The following is a 15,270-nucleotide window of genomic DNA, read 5'->3' as shown; positions in this document are numbered from 1 at the left end:
GTTTTGAGACATGTTCTTTCTACATAACCCCCTGGCTCTCTTGCAGCTTGCTATATAGACCAGGCTGGCCTCAAGTTTACAGAGATCCTCCTGCCTCTGCCTCCCGAATGCTGGGATCAAGGATGTGCACCACCTGTGCCAAACCCTAGCATTTCCCTGTAGATTCACAGTCTGCCAAATTTGATTCTATGTGTCATTTAGTTTTTGTGACAACCGTTCATCATCAGGTTGTGTAATTATTGCTACGAATGTTTTTCTTTCTTCGTGACATGAGAGCTGCTGAGTCCAGGCAGCGTGTGCCAGAGTTGAAGTCCTTACAAGGGGGCCTCCGAGAGGCCAGTGAATGGAGGTGTGATGGTGAAATATGGGTTGCAGTGGAGACCCTGAGATACTGGAGATGCCAGAGCCATGAGACATCTGCCGGGGAGAGAGCTGCACACACAGGGTGGGAGCAGCCTGATCTAGGCAGACTTATACTGTAGTCCGCAAAGCTGGAGGAGTCCTCTGAGCCCTCTGCAGTTAAAGTCCCAGAAAGAGAGCATAGAGCTCCGGCCGGTCCTGTTTTCCCTGCCGGGTTTCTGTCTTGCTTTGGTCCAGGGCTTCCTCATTGTGTTCCCATTTCTCCATATGGGAACGAAAACACACACTCCTTGCCATTGTACATTGGAAGGGTGTCGTTTTTTTATTTTTAAATTTAAATTTTTTTTTTTAATTTTACGGTGAGGTCATGTTTAGAAATTGCCTTGAGTCTCAGAAGTGATGTTGGAGTTTTTGTTCTTTTAAACAAGAAGTTTATTTAAACAAGATGCTTGACTTGAAAGGAAATTTATCCAGGAACATTTTGTTCAAGAATAATCTACCCCCACTCAAAGACAGATTGCCCTACATGTAACAGCTAGGGGCAGAAAGGTTACAAAATTGTCCTTGTTTTTACAGTGATAAAGGAAAGACATTGAAGTTCTCAGACTGAAGAAGCTATGCAGAGAATTTTATGTTGTTTGGGTTCTTTTGTTAAAACAATGAGAGCAAAAGGGCTAGTGAGATGGCTCTGGTTGAGAGCACCAACTGCTCTTACAGAAGTCCTGAGTTCAATTCCCAGCAACCACATGGTGGCTCACAACCTTCTGTGGCGGGATCTGATGCCCTCTTCTGGTGTGTCTGAAGAGAGCGACAGTGTACTCGCATACAGAATCTAAACAAGTCTTAAAACAAATGAGAGCAAAAATAACTTTCTAGACTATAAAGATGAGAGCAGAATGAGCGAGGAGCTCATGTCAGGAAGAGATATTTTCATAGAGCTCTCCCCAGACCATCACCATCTGAGGCCAGCCAAATACACCGGCCATTTAGTTTAAAAGAAAAAGTTCAAGTCCAGTGTTGGTGGCGCACGCCTTTAACCTCACACTCCAGAGGCAGAAGCAGGCGGATCTTCCAGTTCGAGGCCAACCTGGTCTACAGAGTGAGTTCCAGGACAGCCAGGGCTACACAAAGGAGCCCTGTCCTGAAAACAAAGAAACAAAAGACAAAAAAAGAAATGAAAAAGTGTGATGTGTGTCGCAAGTGCGCCTACACCAGGTACATTGTATCCAATGAAGGACTGGGATAGAAAATGAAAGAGAAAACTGCAGGGAGTAGTCAGGGTGTGCCCAGTAGAATCTCAGCTTTCTGATTGAGAATCTATTCTTGGTTTATAACAAAGTTCCAGAATAAAAGTATCAGCCTCCCCCTTTAGTAGTTATCTTCTGTCTGCTGTTGCTGGAATACATCCATCGACTCTTGGTCCTCTATTTCCAGCAGCACGAGTGTGACTGCCTCCCATCAAGCAGGGATCTGACCTGCCTTGCTGCCAAACTCTGCGGTTCACCAAGTGCTGTCTGTCTCCTCACCTAAAACTGCACCTCACAACCATCCTGCCCACTCCCTTTAAATTCACATGACCGCTGTTCTCAGTCTTGACTCCTTCCTTGGGCTTCATGTTGACCATGACAAGCATGGGAGTCTCCCCGGCTGCCGCACCCAAGTCCTCGCTGCTGGACATGTTGGGCTTTTGAACAGTGCTGGGACTGTGAAAGACTGTGGGTACTTCTAAAGTTGGAATAATGCGTTTTGCGTCACGAGGTGGCTATGGGCTTATCAGGAATAGGAGGATAATGTGGTGGTTTGAAGAATGGTCCTCTATAGGTTTGTGTATTTGAGCACTTGGTTCTTAGTAGGCGATGCTGTCTGGGGAGGTTATGGTACCTTTGATGAAGTTGAGCCTTGCTGGAGGAAGTACATTACTGGGTGTGGGCTTCAAGGGGCTGTGGTCTCATCCCACTTCTTACCCTTTCTCCTTCCTGTGTGTGGATAACAATGTGATCAGCCAGCATCCTGTTCCTGCTGCTACAACGTGCCTAGCCCGTGATGGACTCTATTCTCCTAGGGCCAAGGCCAAATGAACTCTTTCTTCTCTAAGTTACTTTTGGCTGTGGTATTTTATCACAGCAGCAGAAAACCAATGAGTACAGCGAAGATACCCACCAAGGGTCTTCAAAAGTCACAAGAATAACATTGCAGGGAATGAATATTGAGTGGGGAGGACCTCAAGGTACTGCTGGTAGGAGGGAGTGGGCTGCAGCAGCCGTGGGGCTATGGGAGGGTGCACGGCAGACACGTCTGTTGTGCACACAGCATGTGAGTGTGCACAACAGACACTCAAGGATGCACGCAGCACACCACGGCCACACCTGGCACTCCAAAAGAGGTATCAGATAAGTCAAGCCTCATACCGGTAAACTCATTTCTCCATCCCAGTGAAAGGGGGCAAAATACAACTCTGTGCAAATGACACAGTTTACAATGAGATGCCAGATCAATGATGCATGACCTTACGTGATTTGAAACAGTGGGACTAAGCTACTGTGCCGGGACATTTGGGCCTAAAAATGGATAGATGGGCAACTAAATGGATCAATGAATGAATGAATGAATGAACGAACAAATGAATGAAAAAAAGAATAGTTGTTTAAATACAGAGTAAATGACAGGACAGGAGAAGCAAAGAAAGTATTTCCTATAAAATCTACCATGTAGTCCCCTGGGCAGGAGGTGGGGCTCTGGCACTATGGCATCCCTTATATGGTTTCCCCTGGGTATGTCTTGTGGTGAGCCACAGAGCCACACACACAACTTCGTTGCGTTCAATGCTCAGCCAATGATCTGTATTTTACCAAGTAACATCCAAGATGAGTAAAAAATTACAGGGTAGACAGAGTAGTGGATGCAAGGCAAGAGAAGGGATGAGTACTCGGGTAAATGCTCACCCAGACGGACAGTCATCTGTGTGAGCCAGAAGTTCAGATATTAAATAAACCGTGGCTTTTTATTTAAAAGAATATTTATTGAGAACCATGTGCCAAGATTTTGCCAAGGAACTTGATGGTTATCTCTAGTCCTGCAGAGCTGGGCTGTTATCTTCTGGTGCTTGGAAACAGCTTACAAACTTGAGGGTTGGTCTGTGGGTGGAAGAGCCGTAATCAACGGAAACCAAAGAGTACAAGAGGGTGACGTGACAAGCAGGAGCTGATGGCTGTCACATGAGCTGATCGGTAGTTTAGTGTTGATGAAGTAGCAGGAGGAAGATGCAGCTCATCGAAAGGAAGACATAGTGCACAGCAAGTGGAATATTAGCTCAGTTAACCGACGCCTGAGTCTGGCAAATGTAAGAACGAGCCGATGGGTTCTGTCCCACACCAAGTCATTGTCCCGCTGTCCTTTGCCACTCACCACACCCACCTCTCCTTTCCCTCCTGTAAAAACCAGCAAGCTCTCTTCCATTTTATCATTTTGCCGTTTGGAGGCGGAAGGATGTACTGAGTACTGTGGTGGGAGGTTCTCTCACAGTTCCCTGGAGAACTCTGTGGGTTGCTGACATACCACGACCTCTGTGGCTGGAAGGTGTCCATGCTGTGTGTGTACCAACCTTCACCAGGAAAGGTTATCTGTATCTGGGTTGTGCCCAGTTCGAGGCTGTTACCACGCAGGCTCCAGTGGACATTATTATGTGGACACAAGCTTCACTCTACCGGGCTAAGTGCCCGAGAATGTGATTGCCGAGGTACAAGCTGTGCTTAGATCTTCAAAGTTTGCAGAGGGAGGAGCCCTTGGTCCTGTCTGCAGCAAGGTGTGAGAGGCCAGTTTGTCTACAGCCTCACCAGCACCGGGTTCACCCCTCCCTTCACTCAAACTCTCAGGGTGTGTGCTGAATCAGGACACCCTGGTTCTGGGCTGGTCTGCAGCCATCACGTCCTCTGCAGGAGCATCCCTCTCCCTGTCCATCATGGAGAGACAACACATCATCCCTGTCCATCATGGCTGGGCATCAGGTTTATTTGCTGCTGAGACGACATTTGCCGGGAAAGTGTCTTTGGTCAGGTATATGATTTGTGACCAGCCTCTCCCCATAGCTGACCATTGCTCCTTGTCTGGGTTTTGTGAAGGGAAGCCTGCCTGCCTGCCTTTGTTTTTTTTCCTTTTTCCTTCTCTCCTTCCTTCCTTCTCTCCTTCCTTCCTTCCTTCTCTCCTTCCTTCCTTCCTTCTCTCCTTCCTTCCTTTGTTCCTTCTTCTCTCCTTTCTTTCTCCCTCCCTCCCTCCCTCCCTCCCCCTTTCCTGGGGAGAATGTGAATGCAGTACCCACTACCACTGTGCACCTGTTTCCCATATTTAGGGAAATCACAGAGGTCAGCACATTTGTAATGCCGAGGAGAAGCCTCGCCCTGGGAAAACCACGCTCACCACCACAGGCGCCTCCCCTGCCAGGCAGGTGTGTGCAGGGAAACTTCTCATCTTGGTGAGGTTCAACTTTTCTTTCTTTTGTCTTCTTGGTGTGGTGTCTAAGAATGCTTCAACATGCCCTAGGGCCCAGAGATATTTCCCTATTTCTAAAAGGGTAATACGTCACCGTTTGTGCTGAAATCTCAGGTCTGTTAAGTTTGTGTCAGGTATGAGAATCAGGTCAGAACTTGTTTGTTGACCTGCGGGTTGCCCGTGGCTCGGGTACTTTGTGTTGAGTGTCCTTCCTGACAGCTGAGATTTAGGGCACCTCCCTATTACTGCAGCTCCCCTGTTACCGGCCCTGTGGCCGCTCAACTATCCTCTGGCCTCTATGTCCTCCAAGAGACTCTGGCTCTTGGAGCACTCTCTGAACTCCCTGATTCTGGCTGATACCACGTTACCTGCTAGCCCAAGAGGAAGAGGAAATAGGCTAGGCCCAGAGAAGTGTCCATAGGAAGTTGAAACTGGGAGTGGCACCTGAGACTGGGGTTCCCAGGCTGGGCAAAGACTCTGGTTGTCCCTTCCTCAGGGGTGGGTGCAGAAGCAAATGTTTGCCAGCAAGCCTGACACCTATCCCACCGTTTCTCGTGGCACCCCCAGCTTTAAGGGACCTGAGTAACCAGAATTAAATTCCGGTGACTTAAAAGTAATAAAGGTAATGCCCAAGTGTGGTATCAAATACCTGTGACCCCAGAACTGGAGAGTCTGAGGCCAGAAGGATCAGGGTTAGTTCCCAGCCAAACGGGACTATGGAGTGTGTGTGTGTGTGTGTGTGTGTGTGTGTGTGTGTGTGTGTGTGTGTAAACAAACAAATAGAGGGTGGGGGCACTTCCTGGCCTGGCTTCTCAGAGTTGCCCCAACTGCTGAGTGTGCCTCTTTACTGACCTCCTCGACCCACAGTTCCCAGTGGTCAGCAAGGGGACCTTAGTTCTCCTCCCAGCTGGGAGGCAGTTCCACTGACTGGAAGGGAAGAAACAGGAACAGACGGAGACCAGAGGGTACATCCCAAGTTGTTAGCACCTGTGATGCCTGGCCAGTCTCTGATGGCTGTTTCCTAATCCATCACAGTAGCCAGTAATCTACCGTCAGGTGGCCAGAGCACTGGAGGAGCTAAGACAAAACCAGAGCAGAAGGCGGTCTGCCAGGAACGCCTATTGTTCAGAAACGAGAGTTTGGTTGGTAGGATGGAATCAGACACAGAATCTAGGGATCCCAGTACCCTGTCTTTTGTTTTCCTTGTGAGACAGGGTCTCTCAGGCTTCTGGCCTGGAACTTCTGTTAATCCACTTACTCAGTGCTGGGATTACAGATGTGCACCACCACCACCACCATCCCAGAAACCTTTGGAATGGGGATGTGCACGCCAGGGCCGCACCTGCTCCGGGGTGCTCCCGTCATCCGCGTACATCCGGGGGTCTGCTCCGATCTTCAGAAGCTCCTCCACGGCTTCTAGGTGGCCCCCAAAAGCTGCCCGGTAGAGTGGCGTGCGGCCGAAGGCGCCCTACGGAAGGGGCTCCCTGAGCACATGCGGGGACCAGGCCACGCCGCCGCCCTGCGCACTGAGCCCACCTTGGTGTTGGGGTTGGCACCCAGCTCTGCCAGCAGCTGGATGGCCATGGTCTGCCCGCCCGCCGCCGCCTCGGAGAGAGGCGTGTTCCCGTGGCTGTCCTCGCACTCCACGGTGGCCACGCGCCTCTGCAGTCGCCGAGCCTTGCCGTCCTCGTCGTAGCCCACGCCTTCTCTGGTCATCAGCTGCTCCACCTGGGCGCAGGGCACGTCACCTCGGCGTCCGCCCCGCCCAGCGCCCCGCCCCGCCCACCCGCTAAGGAAGCACAGACCTCCTTGAGCACCTGGCGGATCTCCCCCAGGTCCCCTTCGAAGGCGGCCTCTAGCAGGCGACGGCGGCGCTGCAGCTCCTCCCTCCGGGCGCGCTCCTCTGCCTCCTCCTTCTCCCGCTGCCGCCGCGCCGCCTCCTGCTCCTGGCGCACCAAGGCCAGGTAGGCCTGCAAGACATGACCCGCGGTCATTGTCCCCAGCGCCACTGCTGTAGGGTCCGCAGCTCGCGGCCTTGAGGTCCCCGTCTAAAGCCCCAAGGTCACGACTTTCCTCCACTCTCTGTCTAGACCTTCCCTCTTACTGGGGTCCTGGCACTCAAGGTCTTGTAGCTGGACCCTGCTCACCTCTTTCTGCAGCTTCTCCATCTCGTCCAGGTACTCCTGACGCTCCTGACAACGACGAGCCAGCTCCCTTCGCGCCAGATATTGCCGGAAGGCACACTGGATGACGATGGCAGCTTTGTCCTCTGCGGTTGGCGCTGGAGTGAGGAGAGTAGGGATTTGGACCCCAGTCCTCCTTCCTAGCCACCATCCATGCAGCTGCTGGGGCCACACAGAGGACCCAAGTGGTTCTCAGAAAGCATAGAGGACAGATGCAGTGAATGTCGTGCCTGTCTCCCAGCAATCAGGAGGGTGGGGCAGGAGGACCCACCGAGTCCAGTAGTTTAAAACCAGCCAGGACTATGTAGTAGACACAGTATCAACATTAGTGATACAAATTCCTAAACAGCTGAGTCTCAACAATGCTCCTTCAGTAGAGCCAGGGAAGGAGAGAGGGCCAGACATGAGCAGGAAGTCCACATCCCCAGGGCCTGAAAATCTCTTGCAATCCACAGCTAGAGAGAAGTTGTAGGAAGCCCAGTAGGAAGGACAGAAAGACAGGCCCTGGTCCTCAGGGCTCACCCACCAGAGCCATCGGCCCTTACTGGGCTTGGCCCAAACAAATCCTCAAAGCCTGGTGGGTGCAGCTAAGCAGTAAACTGCCCCAAGTAGAGGATGTTCTCAAGTGGTCTTAGCCCACGGCCCAGGACACTCAGAAGAAGGCGGGAGTCTAGAATGTGGGCACAACTCCATATTCAGACCACTTTACAGAGGTCTACGTGTGGGTCTGGCACAGTGGCCTCCAGGAGCAGGGGGGCAGGGAAGACACCATGCAGTCCCTCCTGTCACTAGCTGACCACTGGTGAGTAGAGCCATGGGGGCTGTTCCACCCCATAGAGTCTCTGTGTCCCTTCCTCTGTGTGTATGTGTGTATGTATGTGTGTGTGTGTGTGTCTGTCTGTCTGTCTGCCTGCCTGCTATGGAAGGGCCACAGCAGTGAGATCAGCGGCATTTGCAGAAAGCTGAAGAGCTGAAAGAAGACAAGGAACAAGCCAAGTGTCAGGCAGGAGTACCTTCTGCGCAACAGACAGATGCGAGTCTTACCTAACAGGGACTCCAAGACAGGCTGGGTGGAGCAGCAGCCTAAGTGAAAAATGAGCCAGGACAGGCAAGGAAGGAAATGGAAAACAAGACGTAGCTGGACGGACATGATGAGCTTCAGGAGCAGGAAGAGTGGGTAGTGTGTGGCTCTGTGGAGCGGGGAGGTCCCAGGTCGTCCAGTCCAGGAAGAGCATGGAGCAGAAGCCAGCGGGGGGACGGGGGGGGGGATGGGGGGGGAACGGGGGGGGCGGGGGGGGCAAGCAAAGCAAAGCACAGACAGCAAAGTCACCTGATTACCTGGTCTCTCCAGGACACAGGCAGATGGGGGATGGAAAGGACCAAGCTTAGAGCATCAAAAAAAAAAAAAAAAAAAAAAAAAATCTTGAAACGGAGCCAACCCCGAGGCACACACCGTAGAACCAGGTACTCCAGGAGCAAAGACAGGAAGGTCACTTGATCCCGGGGGGGGGGGGGGGGGTTGGAGGCTAAGCTGGGCAACACAGTGAGAGCCTCTCTCAACCATTTCCCCAAGCAAGAAGAAAACCCTGAAGTTAATTGCGTGTGTCCATGTGTGTGCAGGTGCACTAGCTGGTGAGCCCTAGAGTTTCTGCTGCTTCTGTCTCTCTGGGGCTGGAGCTACGTGGTTTTCAGGACTGAAGTCAGGTCCTCGCGCATGTGTAGCAAGCTCTTTGCTGAATGAGCCGCTTCCCGATCCCCAGAAACGGATCTTTTGATCCAGCCTTTAGTGGTTCTGCTAAGCAAGCTAGGCCCAGGCCCTGTTTTATATTTTGTTTTGTTTTGGTTGCAGCAAGAAGAAAATCGACTATGATATTTAACATTCCTCCAAATATTTCATGGGCAATGCAAAGGCCCTCCAAAGTAGGCAACTGAAGAAAGACGATGTATTTAAAAAATAAAATGGGAGCTGGACGTGGTGGCGCACGCCTTTAGTCCCAGCACTCAGAAGGTAGAGGCAGGTAGATCTCTGAGTTTGAGGCCAGCCTGGTCTACAGAGTGAGTTCCAGGACAGCCAGGGCTACACAGAGAAACCCTGTCTCAAAAAATCCCCCAAATTGGAAATAGATCCAGAGCACAATAATTAAAGTATGCTTGGACATGAGATGATGATGATTAAGAACATAAAGATGTTTGAGGAATTATGGTATGATTGAAAAGATTTGTCAGAGAACAGCACCCAGTTATAAACTTCAGAGTATAAGCAAACAAAACTCTTCAGAACTCAGCTGGGGCTCTTTAAACCTAGCACTTGGAGACCAGACCCAGGCAGGTGAATTTGTGAGTTCAAGGCCAGCCTGGTATACATAGTGAATTTCCAGCCCAGCCAGGGCTACATAGTGAGGCCTGTCTCAAAAACAAAACAAATCAAATCAAGAACTTAGTGGTTAAGTGATAATGGCATAATAGGAAGCCAGAATCAGTAACCCAGAACACAATGTAAGTAAATTATTTGAAAAAAGGGCAGAGACAAAAGAAAATGGCTTAATGCAGGTAGAGTTGGATTAACAAATAGATTGTCCTTGTTGGCAGAGAGCATTTTTTTGAGACATGGTTTCTCTGTGTAACAGCCTGTCTGTTTCTCTTTGTAACAGGCCGTCCTAGAACTCCATTTGCAGACCAGGCTGGCTTTGAACTCACAGAGATCTGCCTGCCCCTGTCTCCCCAGTGCTGGGATTAAAGGAGTGTGCACCAGGAACTGCCTAGCTGAGCTCTTTTATTTGACCAGAAGAGAGTTTTGAAAGTTAATAGAAGACACCAAGCCACAACTTTGAAATGCAATGGTAAACACGAAAGCTAGCAAGCACACAAAACTATAGAGGTAGAGAAAATTGTTAAAGCTAAAGGAGGAAAAAAAAAGATATATGCAAGATGCAGTAACTTTATTAAAAAGCATTAATACAAAGCAGTGGCATGTGTGTGCCTGTGTACACAAAAGGTATGCTTTCCACAGAAGGGAGCGCTGACAAATTAGGCTCATAGGTTCGAGAAAGAATGAAGTGTGTAAAAAGACAGATGTGTGAAAAAACATGTACAAGACAGTAATGCAACTTCCAGATAACATGATCATTAAAATTCACACACACACAGCATATGAGAAAGACACTGCATTCCACAACACTCCACCCATCTCATGGTTCTTCTAGGATGTTCCCTGAGCCTTGCAAGAGGCTGACAGGGATGCTCATGGCTTGAGTGACCAGCAGCCACTTTAGTCTCAAGTTCTTTGGCCAGGTCTCTGCAGTTGTTGCTACCTGCTACAAAACAACAGCAAAAATTGTTTCTAACTGTGGTGGTTTGCCTAAGAATGGGCCCAATGGGCTCATCTATTTGAATGCTTAGTCCCTGGAAAATAGAACTGTTTAAAAGGACTAGAAGGATTAAGGAGCCGTGGCCTTTTTGGAGGATATGTGTCACTGCAGGTGGACTTTGAGGTTTTAAAAGCCCATGGTAGACCAGTGTCTCTCTCAGCCTACAAGTCATGATGCACACCTCCAGCATCATGTCTATCTGTGTCCCACCACGATTCCTGCCATGATAATGGACTAACCCCTCTGAAACTCTATGCCAGCCCTTAATGAAATGCTTTTTTATAATATTTATTTGTTTGTTTTATGTATATAGGTACACTGTAGCTGTCTTCAGACACACACCAGAAGAGGGCATCAGATCCCATTACAGATGGGTGTGAGCCACCATGTGGTTGCTGGGAATTGAACTCAGGACCTCTGGAAGAACAGTCAGTGCTCTTAACCTCTGAGACATCTCTTCAGGCAGAAATGCCTTATTTTTTGTTTTGTTTTAAATAAGAATTGCTTCAGTCTTGGTCATGGTGTCTCATCACAGCAACAGAGCTGTGACTAAGACACTAACAAATTCTGACATCAGAGCTCATCAGTGCGTGCATAAACATAACTGTTTAGTCACATCATACCCATTTAGCAAAACAACAGCAGTATCTTCAAGCACACTGGCGTCCATGACCTCACAGGCCATGGCTTTTGGCCAGGTCTACAGCACCAGAGGAGAGCTCCCTCCTGTGGGGCAGGCCTCAAGTCCAACCAGAAAGCAGTTGGTTGCTACACAATAGACTTGCACCAATGGACACGTCTTGCCTGGACAGTCAGCAGTGCCATAGTAAGGGTCCACAGCTGGGTTAACCTCTTAGTGACAATCCTCACCCAACAGCCTGCACGGCCCGTTCTAGCACTAAGAGGGTGAGCTAGCAGGGAGGGAGCTCCCAGCTCAGGCCCAGCTTGATTTCTGTGTCTTTACAGAAAATATGTCTTTAGCACGTTTGTTTTTTTTCTTTAAAGATATATTTTTATGTATGTGAGTACACTGCAGCTGTCTTCAGACACACCAGAAGAGGGCATTGGATCCCATTACAGATGGTTGTGAGTCACCATGTGGTTGCTGAGAATTAGACTCAGGACCTCTGGAAGAGCAGCCAGTGCTCTTAACCACTGAGCCATCTCTCCAGCCCTAGCACTATATTTGTAACATCTATTTCTGGTGGGCAGGCAAGTACAGTGGCATTTGCACGCATTATTGTGGGGCTTCAGGGGTCTCCATGACCTACAAATCATTGGGTGGTAGCTCACTTTTGGCACTGGAATTTTTATTTAACAATCTATAGCTTCTGAAAGCTGCTTTATCTAATCACTCGGGTACCTCCATTCAAATTCCTTTCTTTCCTTTCTTCCTCCCTTCCTTCCTCCCTCCCTCCCTTCCTTCCTTCCTTCCTTCCTTCCTTCCTTCCTTCCTTCCTTCCTTCCTCCTCCTCCTCTCCCTCCTCCTCCTCCTCCTTTTTCTTTTTTAGATTTATTTTGTATGCAGTATTCTGCCTGCAGGTAAGCCTACATGCCAGAAGAGTGTACCAGATCCCAGTATAGATGGTTGTGAGCTACCCTGTGGTTGCTGGGGCTTGAACTCAGAACAGCCAGTGCTCTTAACCTTTGAGCCACTTCTCCAGTGCTCAAACTCCTTTTTGTAAAACAAACAAACAAACAAACAAACAAACAAAGGGCAATGCTGATGACCAAGTGCCAGTTTCCCTGTGGCTTTTTCACACAACCTCAGTTTTGGTTTATCCACTCCCATGCCCTCTTCCTGTCCCCTCCCCATTTACTCCTTGAACCCTGAGTATTCCTCTTGCCTTCATATCACATTGGTTTCATTAATCTCGTCCCCACAACCTAAAGCCTCTTTATCCCCCTCTCATGGGCTCCTTTCTAGTTTCTTAGCTTTAAACACACTCATTTTGGGGCTGGCGAGATGGCTCAGTGGTTAAGAGCGCCGACTGCTCTTCCGAAGGTCCCAAGTTCAAATCCCAGTAACCACCTGGTGGCTCACAACCATCCATAACGAAATCTGATGCCCTCTTCTGGAGTATCTGAGGACAGCTACAGTGTACTTACATATAATAAATAAATCTTTAAAAAAAACACACTCATTTCCACATATATGTACATATATGAAAATTACAAGGTAGGCGCTAGAGAGATGGTTTGGTCATTAAGAGCACTGACTGCTTTTCCAGAGGATACATATTGCATCCACATGGTAGCTCACAACTCCAGTTCCAGGGAATCTGATGCCCTCTTTTGACCTCCACGGACACCACGTGGTACACAGACATACATACAGGGGAAAACACAGATGAGCACATAAAATAATTGTTTTAACTAGAAGGTAGAACACAAGAGAATAAGCATGTTTCTGAACCTGCGGTAGCTTACTTAATGTATTCTTTTCCAGCTACATTCATTTTCTTCCAGATCCCACTTTTCTGCATAGCTGAATATGAGTCTACTATGTATAGGTATCATGTTTGCATTATTCATTCATTACTTGATGAGCATCTAGGCTCATTCCATCCCCTACGTGCTGGGAATGAGTCAAGCAGCCATAAGTGTGGATTTACAAGTGTCCCTGTGGTTGGATGCAGGATTGTGCCCAAGAGTGGACAGAAGGTGGCTCTATTTTTAATTTTAATTTAGTGGCTACACTTTTTTAGACTCTTGCCAGCAATGAATAATGGTTCCTTTTTTTTTCCCAACATCCCGCTCCTTGGCATTTATCATTTGTTTTCTTGATGATAGCCACTTTGCCATTTTCATTGGCTTGAGATGGGATGGAATAGTTTCAGTTTTCATTTCCTTGATGACTACTGATGTTAAACACTTTTAAAAATATTTGTTGGCTGTTTTTTGTTTGGTTGGGGGTGGGTGTTTTTGTTTTCAAGACCTGGTGTGTGTGTGTATGTGTGTGTGTGTGTGTATGTGTGTCTGTGTCTGTGTGTGTCTGTGTGTCTCTGGCTGTTATTTTAAGCATGCTCTGTTCTATCCTGTAGCCTATTTTTGTGCTGGGTCATTCATTGTCTTGATGTTTAGTTTCCTGAGTTCTTTGTATGTTCTAAAGTACTAGTCCTCTGTCTAATGCATAGCTGGCAAGGGTTTTCTCCCATCCCATAGGCTGCCAATTCTTCTCCACTCTGCCTTCTTTGCTGTAAGAAGCCGGTTGATGGCTTGAGAGTTCATTTGTCAATTGTTGGCCTAATTGCCCAGGTGATGGCTACAAAGTGGCACACTCTGTTTCCAAATTCTTGCAGGTTGTAACAATGTATGCCACTGTACTAACAATTAATCCCTAAAGTCTCTTAGCTGTCAGCTTTTTCTCCTTTCCACTCTTAAACATCTTTTCTCTGTGTGATTTCTTTGTTCTCTGCTCTCAAAAAAAAAACAAAAACAAAAACAAAAACAAAAAAAATCCCAAATATCTTAAGACTATTATGTAAATTCTCTATCTCAGGTTTGGGGGCTTTTTTTGGTGAGGATGTTGTTTTGCTTTGGAGACAGGGTTTTTTCTGTGTGGCCCTGGCTGTCCTGAAACTTGCTTTGTAGACCAGGCTGGCTTGGAACGCTGAGATTTTCCTGCCTCTGACTCTAAAGTGCTGGAATTAAAAGTATGCCCCACAACCTCAAGGCAAGGCAATTTTTTATTGTTATCATTTTGTCTTCCTCCTCCTCCTCCTCTTCTTCTTCTTTTCTTCTTCTTCTTCTTCTTCTTCTTCTTCTTCTTCTTCTTCTTCTTCTTCTTCTTCTTCTTCTTCTTCTTCTTCTTCTTCTTTTCTTCTTTCTTCTTTTCTTCTTCTTCTTCTTCTTCCTTCTTCTTCTTCTTTCTTCTTTTCTTCTTCTTTCTTCTTCTTTCTTCTTCTTCTTCTTCTTCTTCTTCTTCTTCTTCTTCTTCTTCTTCTTCTTCTTCTTCTTCTTCTTTCTTCTTCCTTCTTCTTCTTCTCTTCTTCTTCTTCTTTCTTCTTCTTCTTCTTCTTTTCTTCTTCTTCTTCTTCTTTTCTTCTTCTTCTTTTCTTCTTCTTTCTTCTTCTTCTTCTTCTTCTTCTTCTTCTTCTTCTTCTTCTTTCTTCTTCTTTCTTCTTCTTCTTTCTTCTTCTTCTTTCTTCTTCTTCTTTCTTCTTCTTCTTCTTCTTCTTCTTCTTCTTCTTCTTCTTCTTCTTCTTCTTCTTCTTCTTCTTCTTTCTTCTTCCTTCTTCTTCTTCTCTTCTTCTTCTTCTTTCTTCTTCTTCTTCTTCTTTTCTTCTTCTTCTTCTTCTTTTCTTCTTCTTCTTTTCTTCTTCTTTCTTCTTCTTCTTCTTCTTCTTCTTCTTCTTCTTCTTCTTCTTTCTTCTTCTTTCTTCTTCTTCTTTCTTCTTCTTCTTTCTTCTTCTTCTTTCTTCTTCTTCTTCTTCTTCTTCTTCTTCTTCTTCTTCTTCTTCTTCTTCTTCTTCTTTCTTCTTCTTCTTTCTTCTTCTTCTTTCTTCTTCTTTCTTCTTCTTCTTCTTCTTCTTCTTCTTCTTCTTCTTCTTCTTCTTCTTCTTCTTCTTCTTCCTTCTTCTTCTTCTTCTTCTTCTTCTTCTTCTTCTTCTTCTTCTTCTTCTTCTTCTTCTTCTTCTTCTTCTTCTTCTTTTTTTTTCAGGGCTCTACTACTGACCTAAATCCCCAACCCCTGAATTAAACTCCTATTTAAGAAAACAGGTATTTTAAAATAGCATCCCTGTGGCTTGCCTCCATCTCAGCTGATGACCTCATCATGATGGAAGCAATCATGTGGTTGGAAGCCATATCTCTTACTGAGGTTAAAAAAAGAGTACATGCTATGTAACTTCACCCCCATCTTGATTAAGATG

At 47.3% G+C, this 15,270-nt stretch overlaps 1 protein-coding gene across 10 annotated transcripts in view; it reads right to left on the bottom strand.

The window, feature by feature from the left end:
• Positions 1-15,270, bottom strand: part of Iqank1 (IQ motif and ankyrin repeat containing 1) — a 37,547-nt gene that overhangs the window by 5,718 nt on the left and 16,559 nt on the right. For 5 of the 10 annotated variants that reach the window (XM_030248630.1, XM_030248629.1, XM_030248631.1 and 2 more), the window contains 4 exons: positions 6,993-7,126; positions 6,651-6,815; positions 6,382-6,573; positions 6,188-6,313 (listed from right to left, as the gene is read on the bottom strand). The exons of 2 other annotated variants lie outside the window; for them this stretch is intronic. In XM_030248630.1, the coding sequence (XP_030104490.1) occupies positions 6,188-6,313; positions 6,382-6,573; positions 6,651-6,815; positions 6,993-7,013 (504 nt within the window). In that variant the 5' untranslated portion in view covers positions 7,014-7,126. Of the gene's footprint in view, positions 1-2,241; positions 2,337-6,187; positions 6,314-6,381; positions 6,574-6,650; positions 6,816-6,992; positions 7,127-15,270 lie in introns of all 10 variants that reach the window. 3 more of the 10 variants (XM_030248633.1, XM_030248634.1, XM_030248635.1) reach the window with 1 other exon arrangement.

Source organism: Mus musculus, chromosome 15, assembly GCF_000001635.26.
Source record: "Mus musculus strain C57BL/6J chromosome 15, GRCm38.p6 C57BL/6J".
In the NCBI taxonomy this organism is placed as follows: domain Eukaryota; kingdom Metazoa; phylum Chordata; class Mammalia; order Rodentia; family Muridae; genus Mus; species Mus musculus.
Note: the sequence above shows the minus strand (reverse complement) of the source record. Positions and strands in the feature narration are given on the sequence as shown.